We start from the raw sequence: 27,345 nt of genomic DNA, 5'->3' as shown, positions 1-27,345 counted from the left end.
GATGGTACATAAAAATAAATAAATATTTAATACATTTTGATAATTCGTTTTTTATCAAGATATTTCGAACAAAACCCCTTTTTTAATATTACCAGAAAAAACACTTGTGTATCATCAATGGGCTACAATTAGCCTAGATCAGCTAATCAGGACCACAGAGATCACAATAATTGTCTGTAACAATATGGTCAGCGATACCAATTCTGTCCTTCCCTTTGAAACGACAACACAATTGTTCATTTTTTTTTGTTCTTCTCAAAGGGAAAAACAAGGATGCTTTACTCTTGAGTGTTTTTTACTGCAGACACTGATTTCTACCGTTGAAAATTGACACTTGACAGTGACAGGGATAACTATACTACACAAATTCCCTGTGTCTGTCACAAATGACAACCGACGGTAAGAGTGCTATGAATGCTATTTCAAACAGGCTAACAATATTTAATAATGCAACACAACATGTGTACAGTACTGACAATCACAGTTTTTTTGCAGACTATCAAGAAACCTACGAGACAAATTAAATGACAAGTTTGCTAGCACACTTTCTCAGACATCCACTCAGACATCCACTAAGTAAACATCACTTACCTAGAAGCATGGTGCCGGGTATTGTGATTCGTTTTTTAAACTCCTATCCCTTTGAAGCTACAGATTCGTGGTAAATATTGCCACAATGTTCCCTAACGTTCTCCAAAAGAAACCCACCTAAAAGAGCAGCCTATTTCTCTCTCACTCTTCTGCGCCTGCCTCTCTCACTCTACTTCCCTCTGTGCAGTGGTAGTCTTTTGTCAGTCAACTCAATGACACATCGCTCTGCTAATCCAATCTGCCGCAGCTCACAGGAATGATACACATGCGCCTCAATTAAAAGCTTCATGCTACACTGATCAGTGTGCCAGGGGGAGAGGGAGAGACAGAGAGAAAGGAACAGAGATTAGGGGGAGAGGGAGCGAGAGAAAGCAGGAGAATAAAGAGTGAGAGAGAGAGGAGTGGAGACAAGGGGGAGAGGAAGGGAGTGGGAGGGAAAGAGAAAAAGAGTGGGAGATGAGTTGGTGTTGGCCAGCACCAACTGTTTCCTCATAACCCCCTTCACCCCTCGTTGTCTTCTTTCACTCTCGCTCTTGCCATCCAACTGACTCTTACAACTATTCTGTTTTTATTTCGTTATTCACACCTGCATAATCCCTGCCAAATAGCAGAAACATCAGTCTATTTACAATGGCTTTTTAAAAACACACTGCTTTTTAAAAAGCCATTGTAAATAGACTGGTGTTTCTGCTATCTGACAGGGATTATGCGGGTGTGAATAACGAAATAAAAACAGAATAGTTGTGAGAGCCAGTTGTGAGAGCCACCTGTAGCACTCATGTCTGTAGCTATGCGATGCTTTGAAAGGCTAGTCATTGCTCACATCAACACCATTATCCCACTCCCTAGACCCATGCCAAGTCTAGGTCCAAGAGGCTTCTAAACAGCTTCTACCCCCAAGCCATGCAACTACTGAACATGTAATCAAATGGCTACCCAGACTATTTGCATTGCCCCCCCTCCCATTTACACCGCTGCTACTCTCTGTTGTTAACATCTATGCATTACTATTACCTCAACTAACCGGTGCAGCTGCACATTGACTCTGTACCGGTACCCCCCTGTGTATAGTCTTGCTATTGTTATTTTACTGCTGCTCTTTAATTACTTGTTACTTTAATTTCTTATTTTTACTCATATTTTTTTTTTAACTGCATTGTTGGTTAGGGGCTCGTAAGAAAGCATTTTACTGTAAGGTCTACACATGTTGTATTCGGCGAATGTGACTAATAACATTTGATTAGATTTTTCCACATTTTTTTACGTTACAGCCTTATACAAAAATTAATTAAATGTTGTTTTTCCCTCATCAATCTACACACAATAGCTCATAATGACAAAGCAAAAACAGGTTTTTAGACATTTCTGATTATTTGTATAAAAAAAAAAACTAAAAAAATGGAATTAATATATATACATAAGTATTCAGACACTTTACTCAGTACTTTGTTGAAGCACCTTTGGCAGTGACTACGGCCTCAAATCTCCCAAGTGGCACAGCGGTCTAAGGCACTGCATCTCAGTGCAGTCCCTGGTTTGAATCCAGGCTGTATCACAACTGGCCGTGATTGTGAGTCCCATAGGGCGGCGCACAATTGGCCCAGCGTAGTCCGGATATGGCCGGGGTAGGCCGTCATTGTAAATAAGAATTTGTTCTTAACTGACTTGCTTAGTTAAATAAAGGTTACATTTTAAATGTAAATAAATAAGTATTCATGGGTATGATGCTACAAGCTTGGCACACCTGTATTTGGGGAGTTTCTCCAATTCTTTTCAGCAGATCCTATCAAGCTCTGTCAGGTTGGATGGGGAGCGTTGCTGCACAGCTATTTTCAAGTCTCTCCCAGAGATGTTCAATCAGGTTCAAGTCCGGGCTCTGGCTGGGCCACTCAAGGTCATTCAGATACTTGACCCGAAGCCACTCCTGCATTGTTTTGGCTGTGTGCTCAGGGTCGTTGTCCTGTTGGAAGGTGAACCTTCTTCCCAGTCTGAGGTCCTGAACTCTCTGGAGCAGATTTTCATCAAGGATCTCTCTGTACTTTGCTCCGTTCATCTTTCCCTCAATCCTGACTAGTCTCGCAGTCCCTGCCGCTGCCAGGTTCACCTTCCTCCAGACGTGAAGCTTGGCATTCAGTTCAATCTTGGTTTCATCAGACCAGATAATCTTGTTTCTCATGGTCTGAGAGTCATTTAGGTGCCTTTTGGCAAACTCAAATCAGGCTGTCATGCGACTTTTACTGAGGAGTGGCTTTCATCAGGCCATTCCACCATAAAGGACTGATTGGTGGAGTGCTACAGAGATGATTGTCCTTCTGGAAGGTTCTCCCATCTCCACAGAGGAACTCTGGAGCTCTGTCAGAGTGACAGGTTCTTGGTCACCTCCCTGACCAAGGCCCTTCTCCCGATTGCTCAGTTTTGCCGGGCGGCCAGCCAGCTCTAGGAAGAGTCTTGGAGGTTCCAAACTTCTTCCATTTAAGAATGATGGAGGCTGCTGTGTTCTTGTGGATCTGTGCCTTGACACAATCCTGTCTCGGAGCTCTACGGACAATTCCTTCGACCTCATGGCTTGGTTTTTACTCTGACATGTACTGTCAACTGTGGGTCCTTATATAGACAGGTGTGTGCCTTTCCAAATCATGTCCAATCAATTGAATTTACCACAGGTGGACTCCAATCAAGTTGTAGAAACATGTTTTTGCTTTGTCATTATGGGGTATTGATGAGAAAAAAATCCTATTTAATCCATTTTATTTATTTAACTAGGCAAGTCAGTTAAGAACATTAAGAACAAGTTCTTATTTTACAATGACGGCCTACCAGGGAACAGTGTGACAGGGGCAGAATGAGATATTTTTACCTTGTCAGCTCCGGGATTCAATCCAGCAACCTTTCGGTTACTGGCCCAACACTCTAACCACTAGGCTACCTGCCTCCCTGTAATGTAACAATATATGGAAAAAGTTAAGTGGTCTGAATACTTTCCGAATGCACTGTACATACCAAAAGGCTAAAATCTATTGGTGTGGTCGCTGCGTGTTGTACCAAGGTTGTTTAGTATTTTTTACAAGAGGTTGAACATTTATTTTATTTAATAATTAATAAAAAATATATATATATATTTTTGCGCTATTAAGTCTCTCATAGACTCTTTATTTCATCTTTCCACAATTCATCCCATTCTACCTCCAGGGCTAGCTCGCACTATACGAGAACCACACGCTGTTAATTATTATTATTATTATACTTTTTTTTAAAACAGTCTTACTGTTCACAAAACACAAGGTGCAATTTCGAAATTGGGTAGTGCACCAGGAGTTTTCCTCTTGTTATGTCAATTACCGACAGACCTATCCATAAAGCATGACTAGAGATTATTTCAAGCATAAACTCCAAGGGACCCCATTGATTTTGTTATTATGTTTGAGTCACTCAGACAGTTTATGAACACACATACAGTAAGTAGGGTTGCAAAATTCGGGGAACTTTTCATAAATTCCCTGATTTTCCAGAAATCCTGATTGGAGGATTACAGATTTCCTGCTTATTCCCTCCTGATTCCGGGAAACCTTCAACCAGAGTTTCGGGAAAACTGAGGAAATTATTGAAAGTTCAGGGAATTTGGCAACCCTACTAATAAGCCATGGCAAAATGGGTAAAAATGCAAAACTTAAAAGAAAAGAAGGTATCTCCACATCATGAAGAATTGCAGGAAATTGAGAGAATTTTGTCTAGGTCGCCAAGACTGGGGGCCTCTAAAAGGTTCTTGCCCAGAACTTCACATTTGTGACTAGTTTCAGGAAACTAGGCATATGTCGCACATCACTACTTCACAGGAGTGCCATTTGAACGTAAATATACATTTTTTCATCAAAGTATGTTTTTTGGAAGAAATGCCTTCTGGAACATGTGAAGTTTCATGTGCCTTAATAACAAACTTGTATTCCATCCATAAATACAAATAAAATTGTTAAATTACGAGCCTAGTTGCTTTAGCCACGGAAAAAGACAGGAACCTCCCTGCTAGCCATGATTAGCTAAGATAATGGATGGGCTGGACACGCCGAGAGATGAGTTTGGATTGGTCTGCCATGTAGCATGCTTCTGTCTATAATGTTAGCTGTTCAGTATGTGTTGATATGTCCTTTCTATCGTGCCGTTTTTTAAAAGATATAACGTTGGCCATCGAGAACTACAAAAGTTTTGCTTCTTTTCTCAACAACGTCGATGCCCTGAATTTAGCAGGCGCTATCAACAGATCAATTGGGAAAAGTGATGGGTTACTCTGCACATGCCACGGTCAGTGTAAACCGGAGTGACTTGACACAATGCTGGTCAAACAAGATGTAGCTACAAACAAAACTGAGTTAAATGGTATCTATCGTCAACTCGCAATCGGTGGATTCTATTTGATTAGATAGATTGAAATTGTATGTTAAACATCACAGCATAGTTGAAAGATATATGGTGCGCAGAAATCCGAAGAGGCTGGCCAGCAGCAATAGGTGGGATGGGCTGAGGGAAGCTGAGGGTCGGGATGTGGAATTGGAGACAAGTGGGAGTGGAGTTGCTGGGTGGGAGATAGAATGACGGTCAAAGATAAAAGTTAAAAAAAATAAAGACAAAATAAAACATAACAAAAAGTCAGTTTGAATGACACTGAAGGGCAGTGTTGTTACAGCTAATGCCTGTTTGCCTGATGCTGATGTCATGCAGGTGTTTGTGCACATGCATATACACACACTCTCATTCAAATGCACACATGTGCCCATACACGGACACACACACATGTGTAAATAGTGCCATACATGCACTCAAACATATTCAGTTGGCCTTGCTGTTATGATTTTTGTTATCATTGATGTCTTTTGTTTTTGGCATTTTTGTTTTCTGTTTTCCTTTGTCTATCTTTTTTTTCTCTCTTTTGTTCATTTTTGGTACATTGAGGACGGGTGTCTTGGGGTTGGGGATTGGAATTATAATTCTTTTTTTCTTTGAAGGGGGCACTGTGTAGGGGGGTCTTGGAGGACTGATGGCCTGGTGGTTGGGAGATTGGGCCGGTGGCTGATGGATCGCTGGTTTGGGTCCCCGTTTTTGACCTTGTGGGAGATCTGTCGACGTGCCCTTGAGCAGGGTGTTGACCGTGGTTGCTTCTGTGTGTCGCTCTGGATGGGAGTCTGTTGGATGACTAATATGATGTAGTTGTTGAGTGGCTTCACTCACTGCAAGTATATTGTATGTTTTAAATATTAAATAAAAAAATCATTAAAAAAAACATTAGCTTGCTGGCTTGCTAGCTACCGTTATGATCTGTGTAGTAATATTACTTGAATTAGAAATCCATTTGCATTGCTAGTTATAGCCTAATGTTAGTTAGCTAACATTGAACCTAGTTTGTTAGCTTAAGCTACCTGCAGATTCATACTACAGCTATGACAATGTTTTTATTGGTAGTAGTATGAGCTGGGATTATGCCGGTTCATTGTTTAGCTAGCTAGCTAGCTACATGTCTAAACAAAAGACTCCAGTTCGGCCGGGTTATTACATGACCCATCAAATTAGCTAGGTGTGTCTGGGGGGGATTACAGCAATCTATTGTATTTCTTGAACATGCGTACATGCCTAGACAATCGTGACCCATCCACTTAGCTAGATGCGGTCAGGTAAAGGTCAGGTAAGGGTCATGTTCAAGGTAAGGGTCATCTAATAATGATAAAATATGTATAAATTATGGACACTTTCTGTTTTTGATATTGCTACTATGCGAGTAACCACTGTACCGTTTACACCTTCTGTATCCTGTGCATGTGACAAATAAACTTGGATTTTATTTGATATAGTGTGTGTTTACCACATGACCTCACATGTGAATTCTTAGAGAGATGGGTGGGACTATGGTGAACGGCTGTAGACAGGTGTACCAAAACATTCCAGGGTCATTTTCTCAAAAGTGGGGTTACAAGTTCATTAACTTTCAAAGCAGAATTACTTTCCCATTGTACCTCAACTGCAGTGTATGATATACCATTTTCTAGCTCTGAGTCGCTATTTTTATCTAATGTAAAAAACACAATTTCAAATTTTTCTGCATAAAACCGAATCAGGGCGGCCGGTCACATTTGGTTAATCTGGCCCTGGTTTCGAGTCATGTTTTGGGTCAATTTAAAGAAAACTTTTAGCAAGGGGTCGAGAAGTGTGTGTGTGTGGGGGGGGGGGGGGGGGGGGGGGGGCAGCAACTAAATCTCATGGCCTCCAAAAAGCTAGAGGAGGTGGGATGCAAGGAATCGAAGACAGATGAATTCAGTAAAAATCCATGCTGGCACGGTTGTTGTTCGTTCCTAAATGTGAGTCTGATTCAGACCTGGACAACTAGGTGTGTACTTTATAGCTAATCAATTACCTTAAAGAAACATTGACTATCATGGCATGACTATCATGGCATGTACGCAGACAGATTCAGTCCATAGTTGGTCAGCTACTGTATTGTACTCGCAATAGAGTTGTTTAAGGCTATTACAATGATTCCAGACAAGGCTAGTGTTTCATTGAGTCACATAATAATTTAACACATTATCATAATTTTAATAAAGCTGAATAATTCCCCTGCTCTCCCTGAGCCTCATTGACCTGGGAACACAAACATAAATGTCAGTGAGCGCCGGGGTGGACTTAGTCAGTGTGTGTGTTTGGTTGTGTGTGTGCGCGCCTGCATATGTGTGTGGATTCAGCCTGTGTGTTTTCGCTCTGGCTCCCTGTCAACACGAATAACGGCGGCTGGGGAGGCCGACACTGACACGCACTGACAGTTATACACTTGATTTGAAGGTACTGGATTCAAATAAATCTGCAAAGTTGCCCCAGAGCCGAAACCTTACTCCGCACGTGCCATCACTGAGGACTGGACCGCACAGCGGATGGGTACACATCTCCAACCGATTATGTAAACCAGCGTGTGTGTATGTGTGCGTGTATCCATGCATGCGTCGTATGGGTGTTCAAAATGTAAATTGCTGATGTATGGAAATCCATGTATTTCAGGAGCGGTTGAGGTTGACTGGGGAAGCCATATGGACAAGGACATCTCCTATGTAAATAACCAAGATAAAAGGCCAGATGGAATGAGAATGGAGAGATGGGAAAGCGAGAAAGAGAGAGAGAGAGAGAGAGAGAGAGAGGGGGGGGGAGAAAAGAGAGAGAGTACTCCTGCTGTTTGCCTAACATCGCCATATGTACATAGAAATATAAAGTTAGTCACACACACGCACTGATATTCTGACCTACAAATGGAACCCAAATTGCAATCTCCATACACAACGTGAACCTTCCCATCACTCTCTACGCCCCAGGCCTTCAACCGTGGAGAATGGCTTCTTATGACAGCTCCCCAAAGGAGCTCCTCAAAATGTCCACCACTCTCCAGTCTCCACCGTGAAATGAGGCCAGACCACCTCAACTCCAGCTGATAGATGTCCTATTTCACAGCCCAGCTTAATTTCCATGCCACAGAACTCATATAGTGTGTGTGTGTGCGCGTGTATGTGTGTGTGCATGTGTGTAAGTGTATGCATAAGCGTATGTGTCTGTATTGCAGTGGCACAACCTGGAGAAAATAAGGCAAGCTTTACATCCTTACTTTGTTGCTCTACCATGCAGCCCTTTTTTTTTAGGAACTGTTGAGGAGAAAAATCCATATCTCCATTTCTATTTCTAAAGGAGAATTACACATTGTTTCTCCCTCTTCTAAGCTTCTCCCCAATTTCTATTTAGTATTTTCTCCTTTAGAAAGTAAATACCTTCCAGGAAATTGAGGCAAAGGCAAAAATCGTCCCAATAATTTCTGTAATGATTCTTGTTTGTCGGATTTTGCATCCAATTTCAAGACCCCCCAGTTGGGGATGAAATTAAAAAGAAGGGGTGTACAGGAGAGAGAATGGGTGACAAGAACAGTTCAACCAAGAAAAGGGAAGAAAGCTTGTTCTTATTGGTTCGTCAATAGGTGAGGTTTCTCCTACTGTCTTGAACTATCGGTTCAACTCTCAAGGATAATAATGTCATTTCATGACCTTGCATCTTGTCTCAAGAAAAGCTATGGCTGATTTGTCAGCAATACCTATGTCTACAAAGAATCAAAGTAACACCCACCACTTTTTTGCCTTCCTCTTTTTGGTTTTACTGGATCTTATAATTCTTGACAGGGATTTGAAGGACATTTAGCTTTCTAACAATCTACCATACACCAAAGAAGAATGATAAACATTGTTGGGAACGGTTTTCCTATTTTCTTGGTTATCCTCTTTGGGCTAGGGGGCAGTATTTTGACGTCTCGATGACAAGCGTGCCCAAAGTAAACTGCCTGTTACTAAGGCCCAGAAGCTAGGATATGCATATAATTGGTATATTTGGATAGAAAGCACTCTGAAGTTTCTAAAACTGTTAAAATAATGTCTGTGAGTATAACAGAACTGATATGGCAGGCAAAAACCCAAGGAAAATCCATCCAGGAAGTGGGAATTTTTTAATGTGAGTGGGTTTTCCATTGAATGCCTATTGACTATGTAATGAATTAGGGCCCAGATTGCAGTTCCTATGGCTTCCACTAGATGTCAACAGTCTTGAGACATGGTTTCAGGCTTGTATTCTAAAAAATGAAGAAGAATGAAACCTTTTGGTCAGGGGACTGGAGAAGCATGCAGTACTGGAGAAGCATGTGACTGTGTGCGCGCTCTTCGTTGTTTTTTGAATACGCTATTGTCCGGTTGAAATATTTTCGATTATTTAGATAATTGACACCCTGAGGATTAATTATAAACATCGTTTGACATGTTTCGACAAACGAATTAGGATGTATTCGTCTGCATGTTTTGACCGCCTTTGAGCCAGTGGATTACTGAACAAAACGCGCCAACAAAACAGAGTTTTTGGGATATAAAGAGGGACTTTATTGAACAAAACAACCATTTATTGTGTTCCTGGGACCCTTGTGATTGCAACCAGATGAAGATCTTCGAAGGTAAGTGATTCATTTTATCGCTAATTCTGACTTTCGTGACTCCTCTGCTTGGTTGGAAAATGTTTGTATGCGTTTTGTGTGCGGGATGCTGTCCTCAGATAATCGCATGTTATGCTTTCGCCGTAAAGCCTTTTTGAAATCTGACAAAGCGGCTGGACTAACAAGATGTTTATCTTTTAACCTATGTATAACAATTGTATTTTCATGAAAGTTTATTATTACTATTTCTGTCATTTGAATTTGGCGCTCTGCAATTTCACCAGATGTTGGCCAGCGTCCCACCTTTCCCAGAGAGGTTATGCAAATATTTGCTTATTAAATCCTATTGCTTATCAAGAATCGTTTGTCACGCCCTGACCATAGTTTACTTTGTATTTTCTATGTTTTGATTGGTCAGGGTGTGATCTGAGTGGGCATTCTATGTTTCATGTCTTGTTTGTCTATTTCTATGTTCAGCCTGATATGGTTCTCAGTCAGAGGCAGGTGTTCGTCATTGTCTCTGATTGGGAACCATATTTAGGTAGCCTGGGTTTCACTGTGTGTTTGTGGGTGATTGTTCCTGTCCTTAGTGTTAGTTTGCACCAGTTTAGGCTGTTTCGGTTTTCATTACGTTTATTATTTTGCACTGTTTGTATTTAGATTCATGTTGCTATAGTCACAATAAACATGGATCGCAATCTACACGCCGCATTTTGGTCCGACTCTCCTTCACACCTAGAAAACCGTTACAGAATCACCCACCACAAAAGGACCAAGCAGCGTGTCAACAGGCAGGAGCAGCGCGAGGAGACGCGCAATAAGGATTTCTGGACATGGGAGGAAATCCTCGACGGGAGAGGACCCTGGGCTAAACCAGGGGAGTGTAGCCGCCCAAAGGAGCAGCCCAAAGAGGAGGTATGGACATGGGAGGACGAATTAGAAGGAAGAGGACCCTGGGCTCAGCCAGGAGAATATCGCCGCCCCAAAGAAGAACTGGAGGCGGCGAAAGCGGAGAGGCGCAGATATGAGGAGGCAGCACGACGTAGCGGATGGAAGCCTGAGAAGCAGCCCCAAAAATTTCTTGGGGGGGGGCTAACAGGGAGTATGGCTACGCCAGGTAGGAGACCTGGGCAGACTCCCTGTGCTTACCGGGGGGCTAGAGAGACCGGACAGGCACCGTGTTATGCAGTGGTGCGCACGGTGTCTCCAGTGCGGGTGCATAGCCCGGTGCGGTATATTCCAGCTCCGCGTGTTGGCCGGGCTAGATTGAGCGTCGAGCCTAATGCCATGAAGCCGGCTCTACGCAGCTGGTCCCCAGTGCGTCTCCTTGGGCCGGCTTACATGGCACCAGCCTTGCGCTCGGTGTCTCCGGTTCGCCTGCATAGCCCAGTGCGGGCTATTCCACCTCGCCGCACTGGCAGGGCGACCGTGAGCATTCAACCAGGTAAGGTTGGGCAGGCTCGGTGCTCAAGAGCTCCAGTGCGCCTGCACGGTCCGGTTTTTCCAGTACCACCTCCACACCCCAGCCCTCCGGTAGCAGCTCCCCGCACCAGGCTTCCTGTGCGTGTCCTCGGCCCAGTACCACCAGTGCCAGCACCACGCATCAGGCCTACAGTGCGCCTCGCCTGTCCAGCGCTGTCGGAGCCCTCCTCCTCTCCAGCGCTGTTGGAGTCTCCCGCCTGTCTAGCGCTGTTAGAGCCTTCCTCCTCTACAGCGCTGCCGGAGTCTCCCGCCTGTTCAGAACTGCCAGTCTGCAAGGAGCTGCCAGTCTGCAAGGAGCTGCCAGTCTGCAAGGAGCTGCCAGTCTGCAAGGAGCTGCCAGTCTGCATAGAGCTGCCAGTCTGCAAGGAGCTGCCAGTCTGCAAGGAGCCGCCAGAGCTGCCTGTCTGCAGGATGCCGCCAAAGCTGCCAGTCTGCAAGGAGCCGCCAGAGCTGCTAGTCTGCAAGGAGCCGCCAGAGCTGCCAGTTAGCATGGAGCAGCCAGGGCCGCCAGTCAGCATGGAGCAGCCAGGGCCGCCAGTCAGCATGGAGCAGCCAGGGCCGCCAGTCAGCATGGAGCAGCCAGGGCCGCCAGTCAGCATGGAGCAGCCAGTCAGCATGGAGCAGCCAGAGCTGCCAGTCAGCATGGAGCAGCCTGTCAGCATGGAGCAGCCAGAGCTGCCAGTCAGCATGGAGCAGCCAGTCAGCATGGAGCAGCCAGAGCTGCCAGTCATCATGGAGCAGCCAGTCAGCATGGAGCAGCCAGATCTGCCAGTCGACCAGACTCTTCCAGATCTGCCAGTCGACCAGACTCTTCCAGATCTGCCAGTCGACCAGACTCTTCCAGATCTGCCAGTCGACCAGACTCTTCCAGATCTGCCAGTCGACCAGACTCTTCCAGATCTGCCAGTCGACCAGACTCTTCCAGATCTGCCAGTCGACCAGACTCTTCCAGATCTGCCAGTCAGCCAGACTCTTCCAGATCTGCCAGTCAGCCAGACTCTTCCAGATCTGCCAGTCAGCCAGACTCTTCCAGATCTGCCAGTCAGCCAGACTCTTCCAGATCTGCCAGTCAGCCAGACTCTTCCAGATCTGCCAGTCAGCCAGACTCTTCCAGATCTGCCAGTCAGCCAGGATCTGCCAGAACCACCAGCCAGCCAGGTTCTGGTAGTTTCTACTACCTGCCTGGGCTTCCTCTCAGTGCTGAGCTTCTTCTCAGTGCTGAGCTTCCTCTCAGTGCTGAGCTACCCATCTGTCCCGAGTTACCTCTGTCCCGAGCTGTCCCTCTGTCCCATGTTATCATTGTGGTGGGTAACCTATTTAGGGACGTTTAGGAGGGGGATTAAAACTGTCATGGAGTGGGGTCCACGTCCAGCGCCAGAGCCGCCACCGCGGACAGATGCCCACCCAGACCCTCCCCTATAGGTTCAGGTTTTGCGGCCGGAGTCCGCACCTTGGGGGGGGGGGGGTACTGTCACGCCCTGACCATAGTTTACTTTGTATTTTCTATGTTTTGATTGGTCAGGGTGTGATCTGAGTGGGCATTCTATGTTTCATGTCTTGTTTGTCTATTTCTATGTTCAGCCTGATATGGTTCTCAGTCAGAGGCAGGTGTTCGTCATTGTCTCTGATTGGGAACCATATTTAGGTAGCCTGGGTTTCACTGTGTGTTTGTGGGTGATTGTTCCTGTCCTTAGTGTTAGTTTGCACCAGTTTAGGCTGTTTCGGTTTTCATTACGTTTATTATTTTGCACTGTTTGTATTTAGATTCATGTTGCTATAGTCACAATAAACATGGATCGCAATCTACACGCCGCATTTTGGTCCGACTCTCCTTCACACCTAGAAAACCGTTACATCGTTTCAAATCTATATAGAATAATAATAATATATTTATTTAATTTGGCGCTTTTCATTATACGTTGAATCACAAAGTCACCTTAAAAACAAAACAAAAAAAAAACAATTTATTTTAACAAATGTAGGAGGATCTGGAAGTTAATGGGCGATGGTCTTCCACAGATTCAGGTGATAGATCATTCAGAAAGGTAGTATCTTGAGCCGAGGGAGCATTGATGGTACGGCCAGGCAGAGAGGTAGGGACATCTGACAGACAGGGCCCGGAGCTCTTCATCGGGCACCTCATTGTCAACGCTCCTCCTCTGTAGATCAGGCTGGATCGTCCACTAGTGACATGTAGCACCCACCTAGCTGGGTGATGCTTCGGCGATTGTAAAAGTGCCAGTAAGACCACCACACCTCAGCAGTAGTCCTGAAAATCTCCCTACAAGGCGAGCTTCTGCATCACCCCACACCGCAGTCGTATAAATGTGGTTTATGCATTAATTTGCTTATGTGGTCTCTTATTATGGTCCTATGATTTGATTTGAAATAGGTCAATTACGCCCTCTAGCATCAATTAGTTTGAAGTACGGGTGGGCCTGCCAAGATAGCCACATATACTGTAGACGGGTTGGTTGTTTAGCAACAAAACCGACGAGTGTGCAATTATGGGGCAAAACAAATGGGGTTAGATTGGGCTTAGATTGTTGACAACATGTAAACTATATTCCCTCTCCAATGTTTATTGAAAGTACAAATACGTGTGCACAATGAGCACTTCTTGTCTCTCAGACAGATTGTTAGAGTTGCCATACTTGCATTGTCATGAAATCAGTCAAAACATCTCAAAACAACACATGGTATCAGCTAAAACTAGCTGAAACAAGCCACCTACGATTTCCCACACGGTAGCTTCTTGTCATTGTTGATAGCTACCTGACAATTCAGAATAACAACAATGGATAGCTACAGGCCCCATCGAAGCTCGCACATAATTTTCGGGACATTGTCAGCCAACCTGTCTATTGGGTATATAGAGATAGGAAGTAAAGGCTACAAGTTATTGCAAATGTTTGGGATACCGGGAAGGGGTACATTTTCTGAACCACAGGTTTTACCCTGATTTTTTTGTTTACCTGAAATACTGGAACCTTTGTTTACCTTGCGTCATATCATTTTGGATTCTACAAATAAAATGTTTTACGTTTCATTAATCAAGCCATCGTTTGGAAACATTTGACTTTCTATTGGATTATTTGATCTATCTTGCAACTGGAATACCGACGGCTATTCGAAAAAAACGCTACCGACACATTTTGTTGTCCACCCTGTTTTTACCTGTGGTGCATTGACCCTAAAGCAGTGAGGAATAAGTGAAAAAGAGATGATTACTCTCTTTCATCCACTTTTCAGTATTTCCTTTCAGAATGAGAAAACAATACAGTTGAAGTCAGAAGTTTACATACTTAGTTTGGAGTCATTAACACTCGTTTATCAACCACTCCACAAATTTCTTGTTAACAAACTGTAGTTTTTGCAAGTAATTTTTCCCACAACTGTTTACAGACAGATTATTTCACCTATAATTCACTGTATCATAATTCCAGTGGGTCAGAATTTTACATGCACTAAGTTGACCATGCCTTTAAACAGCTTGGAGCATTCCAGAAAATGATGTCATGGCTTTAGAATATTCTGAAAGGCTAATTGATATCATTTGAGTCGATTGGAGGTGTACCTGTGGATGTTTTTCAAGACCTACCTTCAAACTCAGTGCCTCTTTGCTTGACATCAGGGGAAAATCAAAAGAAATCAGCCAATACCTCAGAAAAAAAAATGTAGACCTCCACAAGTCTGGTTCATCTTTGGGAGCAATTTCCAAAAGCCGGAAGGTACCACGTTCATCTGTACAAACAATAGTATATAAACACCATGGGAACACGCTGACATCATACCGCTCAGGAAGGAGACGCGTTCTGTCTCCTAGAGATGAACATACTTTGGTGCGAAAAGTGCAAATCAATCCCAGAACAACAGCAAAGGACCCTGTGAAGATGCTGGAGGAAACAGGTACAAAGGGATCTATATCCACAGTAAAACTAATCCTATATCGACATAACCTGAAAGGCCACTCAGCAAGGAAGAAGCCACTGCTCCAAAACCACCATAAAAAAGCCAGACTACAGTTTGCAACTGCACATGGGGACAAAGATCATACTTTTTGGAGAAATGTCCTCTGATCTGATGAAAAAAAATGGCCATAATGACCATCGTTATGTTTGGAGGAAAAAGGGGGAGACTTGCAAGCCGAATAACACCATCCAAACCGTGAAGCACGGTGGTGGCAGCATCGTGTTGTGGGGGTGCTTTGCTGCAGGAGGGACTGGTGCACTTCACAAAACAGATGGCATCATGAGGACGGAAAATTATGTGGATATATTGAAGCAACATCTCAAGACATCAGTCAGTAAGTTAAAGCTAAGTTGCAAATGGGTCTTCTAAATGGACAATGACCCCAAGCATACTTCCAAAGTTGTGGCAAAATGGCTTAAGGTGAATAAAGTCAAGATATTGGAGTGGCCATCACAAAGCCCTGACCTCAGTCCTATAGAAAATTTGTGGGCAGAACTGAAAAAGCGTGTGCGAGCAAGGAGGCCTACAAACTTGACTCAGTTACACGAGCTCTGTCAGGAGGAATGGGCCAAAATTCACCCAACTTATTGTGGGAAACTTGTGGAAGGCTACCCGAAACATTTGACCCAAGTTAAACAATTTAAAGGCAATGCTACCAAATACTAATTGAGTGTATGTCAATGTCTGACCCACTGATGAAATAAATAAAAGCTTAAATAAATCATTCTCTCTACTATTATTCTTAAAACAAAGTGGTGATCCTAACTGACCTAAGACAGGACATTTTTACTAGGATAAAATGTCAGGAATTGTGAAAAACTGAGTTTAAATGTATTTGGCTAAGGTGTATGTAAACTTCCGACTTCAGCTGTACATGCATCTGTCCCCAACCCTTCTCCACTCCACCCACTCTCTTGCCACCCCTTCTGCTATCTCTTTCCTGGCCTTACAGCTCCTTCTCTCCATCCTCGCGGGCTTCGGCTCCTTGCTGTCATTTGGCATCACGGTGCCAGGGTCAGTGAACCATTCGCAGCCCTGCGAGGGAGACCGCCAGGGCAGCTGTGCCCCCCCACGCCAGCTGCCAGCACCGCTCCATTCACAGACACACCCTTCAGTGTGTGTGTGTGTGTGTGTGTGTGTGTGTGTGTGTATGTTAAATGAACACTTCAACCGAAGAACCCTATTTCTCAGTTTGGAAAATGTTGGTGATATGGTATATTTCTAGTTGTATAGTGGACAAGAAACCTGGACAAGAGGAATGCATATGTGAGAATTGTGTTCATCGACTACAGCTCAGCTTTCAACGCCATAGTAGCCTCTAAGTTCATCACTAAGCTCAGGGCCTTGAGTCCTAGATTTCCAGACGGGCCGACCCCAGGTGGTGAGGGTAGGCAACAACAACCTTCGCTGGCCCTCAACATGTGGGCCCCTCAAGAATGTGTTCTCAGCCCTCTCCTATACTCCCTGTTCACCCATGACCGTGTGGCCATGCAAGACTCTAACTCAGTCATCAAGTTTGCTGATGACACAACGGTGGTAGGCCTGATTATCAACAATGACGAGAAAGCCTACAGGGAGGAGGTTAGAGCTCTTCTCTGTCTGGCCACCCCAATGGTGGAACCAGCTTGCCCCTGAAGCTAGGAGAGCAGAGTCCTTGCCCATCTTACGAAAACATATGAAACCCTACCTCTTCAAACAGTTTCTTAAATAATCCTCCTAAGCACTTGCACTTATAGAGTCTTCTGATGACAGTGATTGGGAAGAACGAGTTGTTTTCACAGAAGAAGTTGACCGAGTTTTGAAATCAGTTTAATGCCCGGTGGAAGCAGAGAGATGATGGAGAGAGTCAAAAAGAGAACACAGAAGGCTGTTATATAAAACACTTGTCTCCAGATTAAAACACTTATAAAACACTTCTCTCCACATCTTCAAACTAAGGGCAACCATGGCATCCATGACAGAGAGGGAGAAGCATTCATACATGTAAGAGTAGCTACATTTTCAGATATTATAAGTTACCGATTTTGTCAGAAAGTCAATTTTATTGCAAGTTAAAGCTTACTGTTAACTAGCTAAGTAAAGTTAGCTGGCTGGCTCGCTAGCTAACGTTACTTGTATGATCTGTGTAGTAATATTATTACTATCTCAAAAATCTATTTGCATTGCTAGTTTAGCCTAATGTTAGCTAGGTAGCTAAAATTGAACCTAGTTGGTTAACTTTAGCTACTGTACCTGCAGATTCAAGCATGGTAGTATTGCCGCTACAAAACAACTGGGAACTCGGAAAAATACAAGATCAAATCATGATGTCAGCGATCTTCTGGTCGGAAAGTCTGAGTTCTAGAATGAAGCCTGAGTTCCCGACTGGGAATTCCGAGTTGGATGACCTTTCAAATACATTTTCCCAGTAGGAGCTTGTTTTTTTTCCGAGTTCCCAGTTGTTTTGAACGCACTGAAGTCAGAGATTCCCCAGTTCCGAGTTCCCAGTTGTTTTGAACGCGGCATTAGAGTTGGGATTATGGTTCATTGTTTAGCTAGCTACATGTCTACACAAAATACTCCATTATGCAAGTAACCATTTCACTGTACCGTTTACACCTTCTGTATCCTGTGCATGTGACAAAGAAACTTTGATTTTATATAGTGTGTGTTTACCAGAGACGGAAATATGAAGAACAACATGACTTGCACTAAAATCAGATTAAGATATAGGCCAAGGACTAGATAAAGTGTATTTTTACTAGTACCTTTTGCTACTACTTTCACCACTTTTAGTCTTGAACCCATTGGTTGTTTACTACTCTATCTTATTCACTCTGTTTAGCACATGCCCTAATGTGAATTCTTAAAGAGATGGGTGGGGCTAAGGCTTAAGAGGGTGTGAATGATGCTGAATGGGTGTAGACAAAGAAGAGCTCTCCAGTAGGTGTTCCAAAACATTCACGGGCCATTTTCTCAAAAGTGGTGTAACACGTTTATCAACTTTCAAAGCAGAATTACTTTCCCATTGTTCCTCAAATGCAGTATATTTACAATTTTCTAGCTCTGAGCCTCTACTTTTATCCAATGTAAAAAACACAATTTCAAATGTTGTTACATAGGACCGAATCCAGGTGGTGGGTCACATATGGCCCTCCAAAGGGTGGTGTGGTCAGCCCGACGCATCACTGGTGACACACTGCTTACCCTCCAAGACATTAATAGCACTCTGTGTCAAAGAAAGGCCAAGAAAATCATTTAAGGACCTCAGTCACCCGTGCTATGGACTGTTAACTCGGCTACCGTCTGGTAGACAGAGACAGTAAAGGTGCGCCAGAGTCGGACTCACGCACGTGCACGCGCACACGCACACACACGCACACACACACACACACACACACACACACACACACACACACACACACACACACACACACACACACACACACACACACACACACACACAGAGCCAATGCTGCTATCTCATGTTATAGAGACATTAAACCACTGGACACTTCCTGTTTCACACTGTATATTTAAATACTGTATTCTTGACATAGCTCCTTGTAATATTTCTACTACTCTACTACTACGTTTTATAGTAGTTACACTGTTTATACACACCGCATATTTCTTTATACACTGGATTCTTGACATAGCTCACCCTAATATATATACTGCTGTGCATATAATTCTTAGTATATTTACTGTAAACTAATCTGTTGTATATAGATTGCATTTGGATTACTGTTACAGTGCTTTTTGGTTGCTAATTGGATCAGTTCTGACATTTCTTGATTTTATTATAATATTACAGTATTACATGCAGACTATAAAAAGACAACAGGTACAATACATTTCCATGTCAGTTGACAACTCTGGGCATGATCTGTGATCTGAAAATGCAGATACAGTTTATGGTTCTTGAAACGATTCAAATATGCACCGGAGGTAATGAAAGTTATGCCACATTCAGTACAACGGAAAAAATCCTATGACAGTTATCACACTGAGAGAGAGAGAGCTTAACGGAAAAATCCACAAAAAAACTATATTTTTTATTCGTCCACTGTTAATACAGTTCAGCAGTCAAGTTTTCAAGATATTGGACTTTCAAGAAGCAGTGTCACTTGCCACAGTATCATTTTTGATGCAAAATGCACAGTAGCTCTGCCACTTTTCAACGCAGATGATTGAGACGAAGCCAATGCAAACAAAACACGGATACCTATAGCTTCAATAGACAGATTTGGAAGGGGAGTTTTTTTATTATGTTGTCATAATATAATATAATAAAATAATATAGGGGTGGCATTTCAGGCCTGGCTTACTGTTAGGGCCCACTGTAGCAAGTGTTGACGTTAGTATTTGCTCCAGGTGCCCAGATTCCCTGAGCTATTGAGGGTAACCACTAGAGAAAGCAATAGTTCATGGGCATAAGGTAGGCTAGCGGTTGAGAGTGTTGGGCCAGTGCTGAGCCAGTAACTGAAAGGTTGCTGGTTTGAATCCCCGAGTTGACTAGGTGAAAAATCTGCCGATGTGCCCGTGAGCAAGGCACTTAACCCTAATTGCTCCTGTATGTCGCTCTGGATAAGAGCGTCTGCTAAAATGTAAATGTCAATGGACTCTAGGGGGTTAATACACGTGGCACACCCTCATTTTCAAAGGCTGTTGACATCAGAAAGTGTGAGTGCATGCGTGCCTGTGTGTGTGTGTTTGAATGAGAGGATTTGCAGCGGGAGAGCATGCTATTACAAGTGTATGTGTGGTCTTTTGAATCTATTTTGCCCCAGCTTGCTGACAGGGCTGCCAAGACCACTTTGTCCTTAGATTTGTCACTGGGGTAGTCCATCCAGGAAACAACGTTACCTAATTTTACGGACACGTGAGTCTCACTCTCACATGATAGGACAGGGTTCCCCAACTAGGTGATTTTATTTGGTGCACCAAGTTTTCAGAGAAAAAAAAAGGCTGTAAAAAAAAAAAGGACAGAAAAGGCTGTAAGGAAATCGGGAAACCAGGAAATCAGATCCAAGTGATTTTAATTTAAGAAATCTGTTCCCAAGTATTCCCACTCATAATAGAGAGCCATGTGATCGTATCCAAATGCAAGCAAGGTTTGAAATGATTATGTTTTAGTCAAACATTATATCTGGGCTTCTTACAGTCAATTTGCAGTCTACAAATTATTTGTAATTATCTTCCGGTCCCTTGACCATCCGCTCAAGAAAAAATTGTCTCGCTACTGAATCTAGTTGATGATCCCTGTGATAAGTATCCATTTCTCTCCCACAAAAATACTCACCCAATGAGCAAAGACCAGGGGCTGTTCTAATCAAGCATTTCAGAGTAGGAATGCTGGTCTAGGATCAATGTAGCCTTTTAGATCACAATTAATACAATTAGATGGATAGGGGGAACTGATCCTAGCACTCCTACTCTGAGAAGCTTGATACATATACAGTAGCCCCAGAGCAAAGATGATTATGGGCTTTTTCAGGTCACCTGAAGGTGTGTGTCTGCACAAATCTAAGCAAACTCGCAGAGCAGTCTGGCGGAAATGATTAGTACCCTGCAGTCAAATGACCAAATGGCCCTCTAGTGGCCTCATGGGTGGAAAGTTATTAATATTTTTCATAATTAATAAACATTATTTCAAAAACACACTGAAAATCCGGTGTTTCTATGTCAAAGTCTTATGTGATGTATATTAAGTGTAATATTTGGACGTAAACTTGAATACATTTCAATTCTACCTGACATGGTACAGGTGTCTTCTTTATTTAAGCCCATAACCATGTGTGTGAGGTGTATATTTTTGTCTCAAAGTAGATTTGTTTAAGACTACCAAGAAACACTCTTGTCTAAGCCTGATTTAGCCCACTGCAGTAAAATGCTTAGAGAGCACACACACATTCACTCTCACAGACACACAGACAAACCATCTGCCACTGAGAATAAGCTCATGTGAGTCTTGGGAACGAGGGGAGAGATGTCCACTGTCCAGTCAAGTGGGAAGCTTACGGTGGTAGGGCAGGCTCAGGTGTGGGAAGCAGAACAAGAGTCAGGCGCCAGAGGAAGGCAGGAGCCTGGGAATGAATGAGTATATCTGCTGCTCTTCCCCAGGACTGAGGAACCTACTGGATGGAGCCCCTTCCCTGGGATCCATCTCATTCCTTAGGAATAGGTCTAGGATCAGCTTAATCTACCCTTATATCAACCCTAATCATTAGGGGGTAATGCAAAGCTGATCAGATTAGCATCTATATAGGCTTGTTCATCCTGTCTCCTATTGACTCCTGGACAAAGTTGCCACAGATAATGATAAGAAGAGCAGTTCAACATTTTCACGCCTAATGATTAAGGTAAGGTTTTGGGCAGGTGAGCTGATCCTAGGTCTGTGTGGAAGGTTAACTTTTACCTGGAGGGTAAAGAGCCATTCTGGAAGCGAGATGCACGACTATGACAAACCGTCTGACTTCAAAAGGAGAGATTCAGTGTTTTCTAAATATGTGGAGGTCTTTAACTGCTACAAGAATCTCCGTACTATAACACACTTAGCCAACACACACCCGCATACGCACGCACACACACACATATTTACATTGTGAAAGATATTACCTGTGCAATGCCTTTTGCAATGGAGCCAAGACATTAAACCGGTGTCTAAAAATATCCAATGCAATTTGCTACAGTTACATAAAACTCTACTGATGATGATCCAAGAAGGCAGGGGTGGCTTACCACAATCATTATCGTAATCACTACTGCAAGGGGTCATGTGACGCAATGCATTGTGAGAGTTTATAATTTATAGCTTCATAAGCAGTCCAATAGGCACATCAAAACCTATTAATTAGTGCACACCGTAGCAAACCGTAACAAAACATTTTGCAACAGAAATCAGTTTGCAACTAAAACTAGAGATTCTCGTTCCGGTAGGTCCCTCTCCATTTTGCCCCGTTTGCTTCCGTTTGGGTCCTAGTGAATACACCCCTGTACTAGACATCACTGTTTGTCAATTGCCTCACTAGGCAGTTAACATGTTCTCTGCTTGCTGATTGGTTGAGATGGTCAGTGAGTACACTACCGGTCAAAAGTTTTAGAACACCTACACACTCAAGGGTTTTTCTTTATTTTTTACTATTTTCTACATTGTAGAATTATAGTGAATACACCAAAACTATGAAATAACACATATGGAATCATGTAGAAACCAAAAAAGTGTTAAACAAATATATTTTATATTTGAGAATATTCAAATAGCCAGCCTTTGCCTTGATGACAGCTTTGCACACTCTTGGCATTCTCTCAATCAGCTTCAGGAGTTATTCACCTAGAATGCATTTTAATTAACAGGTGTGCCTTCTTAAAAGTTTATTTGTGGAATTTCTTTCCTTCTTAATGCGTATGAGCCAACCAGTTGTATTGTGACTAGATAGGGGTGGTATACAGAAGATATCCCTATTTGGTAAAAGACCAAGTCCAAATGGGAGATTTTTGGTTCCAACCGCCGTGTCTTTGTGAGACACAGTGTGGATGAATGGATGATCTCTGCATGTATATTTCCCACTGTAAAGCATGGAGGAGGTGGTGTTATGGTGTGGGGGTGCTTTGCTAGTGACACTGTCTGTGATTTATTCAGAACTCAAGGCACACTTAACCAGCATGGCTACCACAGCATTCTGTACCGATACGCCATCCCATCTGGTTTGAGCTTAGTGGGACTATAATTTGTTTTTCAACAGGACAATGACCCAACACACCTCCAGGGTGTGTAAGGGCTATTTGACCAAGAAGGAGAGTGATGGAGTGCTACATCAGATGACCTGGCCTCCACAATCCCCAGACCTCAACCAAATTGAGATGGTTTGGGATGAGACGAACTGCAGAGTAAAGGAAAAGCAGCCAACAAGTGCTCAGCATATGTGGGAACCAGGTGAAGCTGGTTGAGAGAATACTAATAGTGGGCAAAACTGTCATCAAGGCTAAGGCTGGCTATTTGAAGAATATCAAATATAAAATAGATTTAGATTTGTTTAACACTTTTTTTGGTTACTACATGACTCCATATGGGTTATTTCATAGTGTTGAGGTCTTCACTATTATTATACAATGTAGAAAATAGTAAAAATAAATAAAAACCCTTGAATGAGTAGGTGTTCAAAGGTTTTGACCGGTAATGTATGTTCACATGCACACTAATAGCTACATATTAAACTGATTATGGCAGTAGGCCGAGTATGGTATTAATCATGTAAACACCTTACTGTGCTTATCTTAATCGGTCATAATCTAAGTAAGCATATGCCGGTTTTCTGAGCAATCTTTCAAATTATTAGGACACATTAATGCCTTAGTGTGAGTTCCAGCAGTGCATTTGATCTGCACATGTGCTAACACCTGCAGGGCAAGCCTCAATCTTATCCGCAAGTGAAGTGAGTTCGTAAAAACTGAAAGTATGCTAATTGTTTTCACATACAAACTTTATATGTCCAGACTCAGAATCAAATAGGCTTCCCAAAAATAACATGGTCGCTGTGGTAGAACGTTTATTTTTATTGACGATTTTCTGCATTTATCAAAGTCCCATCTGTAGCATGATTTCACGTGTCCCTGTAAACAGGTTTATTTAGGGAAATCGTTCTTCTTGCAAAGCATGTAAACTATTATATTAATCTGGCTATTTACAATAATTCCATTACTGTGTGCATGTGAACGTACCCAGTATGGCTGACTGAGCGACACAGGGAGATGATTTCAGTTAATTAATAGCTTGTCACAGAAACAGAATTTGGGATATGACGTAAATAAGAAATAAGCTACCGCGAAAACACCTCTTTTTGCTGTCGGTGAGTCAGCAATTTGAAGTATAAATTGCCTTTTATTTTACCTCAAATACTTGTTCTTTTTAGGATTTTTACTTGCAGTGAGCCAACCTACACATTTATTTTGCATATTTATCTATCTCAAAGATAAGTTATATATTGTTTTCCCTTGTTGTTTTTTACCCAGTGTTTCTAGGGTGCAGTTGTCTTTGGTCTAATTTAAAGTGACCGAGACTCGAGTGCTCTTCCCCAAAGAAGCAAGGTCATAGTATGCACACACACACACACACACACACACACACACACACACACACTTATGCATATACACAGTCACACACATATTTGAGGAGCACCAACCTAGATGCAAGCTAGACCACTGAAATGTGTGTATGTGTGTGTGTCCAGTACCTGTGTGTGTGTGCGTGGCATTGGAGGCCTTGGCGAGATTGAACTGGCGAAGCCTTCTTTGGTGAGTCTTGCCGTTGTAGTGGATCTGGGCCTGGGCCAATGAATTAAGCTGGATGTTACACACCTTGGAAAAGAAAGATGGTTTTACACATAGACATACATTCTATGTACACTGTACTTTTAATACTATTAGAATGATATGTGATATTTAATTCTGTGGTTTGTATCCACCTTGACACAGAGGCTGGACAAAAAAACAACATTACAAAAAAATGTAGGTCATGTCCGTTCACTATGGTGCTCCCAGCAGGTAGGCTACTGCATGGCTCCCCGCTGTCACACACACACACACACACACACACACACACACACACACACACACACACACACACACAGTCTTGTACAGCTAACCATGTGGGCACACACAATTCAGTCCCATTCAAAATCCTATTTTCCCTAACCTCTAACCCTAAGCCTAACCCTAACCCGTACTCTTACCCTAACCTTAACCCAAAAACCTAACCCTAACTTTAATCCAAAAACCTAACCTTAACCCTAACCCTAAAACTAACCCTAAACGTAATTCTAACCCTAACACAAATTCTAATCTTAACCCTAAACCCCTAGAAATAGCATGACCTTGTGGGGACTAACAAAATGTCCCCAGCCCAAACCGAACCAAATGTAGCATGAATCAATCAGAAAATTGATTCAAGCGTTTCGAACCGCCGGTCGCTAATGTTTTTTCTCATAGAATTGTATTTCCCTCTGCTGAAAATAGCTCTATGTTTTTGTGACTGAATTGATGCGTCCTCTCCTTCAGTAGCTATCGAACTAAGCACGCAAATGTGTAAATGCATATGACAGTCATTGATGTCCAAGCCAGAAAACAACTGTGCTTACAGAACGCAGCTGCTCGTGCCAAAAAGAGCCTTTCCCTGACCTAATATTCGAAAATCTTCAGTATTCAAATGCTTGTAAAATGGCTTTCGCAATGTCAAATTATTGGCTTTATTAGTTGGGTGACAACCAATGTAATTTGCTGGATCATTGTTAGTCAATGCGCTGTAGAAAATTGTGTAGGCTACCAAAGTGAAAACAACTCACATCTTGCTGATTGCACATCTAACTGCTGATTGCGGCTCTTCGACTGCCAGGTTTAGCATAAGAAATAGTTTTGGTAGTTTTGCACCGATTTGGCCGATTATTATTTATTTTTTTACACCTTTATTTAATCCTTATTTAACTAGGCAAGTCAGTTAAGAACACATTCTTATTTTCAATGACGGCCTAGGAACGGTGGGTTAACTGCCTTGTTCAGGGGCAGAACGACAGATGTTTACCTTGTCAGCTCAGGGGATTCAATCTTGCAACCTTACAGTTAACTAGTCCAACACTCTAACCACCTGCCTTTCATTGCACTCCACGAGGAGCCTGCCTGTTACGCGAATGCAGTAAGCCAAGGTAAGTTGCTAGCTAGCATTAAACTTATCTTATAAAAAACAATCAATCAATCAATCATAATCACTAGTTAACTACACATGGTTGACGATATTACTAGTTTATCTAGCGTGTCCTGTGTTGCATATAATCGATGCGGTGTGTATTCGCGAAAAAACAAGAAAATGCCTTTCTTAAAATCAATACACAGAAGTATATTTTTAAACCTGCATATTTAGCTAAAAGAAATCCAGGTTAGCAGGCAATATTAACCAGGTGAAATTGTGTCACTTCTCTTGCGTTCATTGCACGCAGAGTCAGGGTATATGCAACAGTTTGGGCCGCCTAATTTGCCAGAATTTTAAGAAATTATGACATAACATTGAAGGTTGTGCAATGAAACAGGAATATTTAGACTTATGGATGCCACACGTTAGATAAAATACGGAACGGTTCCGTATTTGATTTGATTTTATTAGGATCTCTTTTAGTCCCCATTTGGACTAATCTTCCAAGAGTCCTTAACATTAAAATACAATTTATAATACAAACACACTTTCACATATAACACACTATTACAAACATACATAATACACTAGCATAATGACCCAATAAATACTCAATCTAAAAAAATATTGATTCTTCATCTACTATAGTCCCACAACATTTCTATATACTATATTTAAATTATTTTAAATAATGTTTAAACTTATATATTAAAAGGTTTCTAGTTTGCTCAGTTAATTTATTCAATTTCTTTATTGCTCTAAATCGAAATGTTCTTTTGCCCATTTCTTTTTTCTGTCTGGATAACGCATAGATGGTGGACAATCTATTGCTAGTATTTACGGAATGTCTGTCTCTTACCAACTGAATACCATTGTGAATAGAACTTGGCCGTTTTAAATGATGTATATTATCAAATAAGATAAGCATGTTTTTTTCAATTATCTTGTCGATTGATGACTGCAACAGAAGAACCATTTCACTGAAAGAATAAACGTCTTGTTTTCGAGATGATAGTTTCCGGATTCGACCATATTAATGACCTAAGTCTCGTATTTCTGTGTGTTATTATGTTATAACTAAGTCTATGATTTGATAGGCAGCAGCAGGCTCGTAAGCATTCATTCAAACAGCACTTTAGTGCGTTTTGCCAGCAGCTCTGCTGTTTATGACTTCAAGCCTATCAACTCCCAAGATTAGGCTGGTGTAACCAATGTGAAACGGCTAGCTAGTTAGCGGAGTGCGCGCTAATAGCATTTCAAACGTCACTCGCTCTGAGACTTGGAGTAGTTATTCCCCTTGCTCTGCAAGGGCCATGGCTTTTGTGGAGCGATGGGTAACGCTGCTTCGAGGGTGGCTGTTGTCGATGTGTTCCTGGTTTGAGCCCAGGTAGGGGCGAGGAGGGGAACAGAAGCTTTACTGTTACACTGGCAATACTAAAGTGCCTATAAGAACATCCAATAGTCAAAGATATATGAAATACAAATGGTATAGAGAGAAATAGTCCTATAATTCCTATAATAACTACAACCTAAAACCTCTTACCTTGGAATATTGAAGACTCATGTTAAAAGGAACCACCAGCTTTCATATGTTCTCATGTTCTGAGCAAGGAACTTAAACGTTAGCTTTCTTACATGGCACATATTGCAC

The 27,345-nt window shown here is 42.4% G+C and overlaps 1 protein-coding gene across 2 annotated transcripts in view; it reads right to left on the bottom strand.

Moving 5' to 3' along the window:
* LOC110491690 (zinc finger protein 385C) overlaps nt 1-27,345 on the bottom strand; it is a 152,918-nt gene that overhangs the window by 59,347 nt on the left and 66,226 nt on the right. Inside the window, exon 3 of one of the 2 annotated variants that reach the window (XM_021565326.3) lies at nt 24,247-24,370. In XM_021565326.3, the coding sequence (XP_021421001.3) occupies nt 24,247-24,370 (124 nt within the window). Of the gene's footprint in view, nt 1-591; nt 886-24,246; nt 24,371-27,345 lie in introns of those variants that run through there. The other variant, XM_090202332.1, reaches the window with a different exon arrangement.

This window comes from Oncorhynchus mykiss, chromosome 16 (assembly GCF_057628025.1).
Source record: "Oncorhynchus mykiss isolate SJ-2025 chromosome 16, ASM5762802v1, whole genome shotgun sequence".
NCBI lineage: Eukaryota > Metazoa > Chordata > Actinopteri > Salmoniformes > Salmonidae > Oncorhynchus > Oncorhynchus mykiss.
The sequence above is the reverse complement of the archived record's forward strand: the minus strand, read 5'-3'. Positions and strand labels throughout refer to the sequence as shown.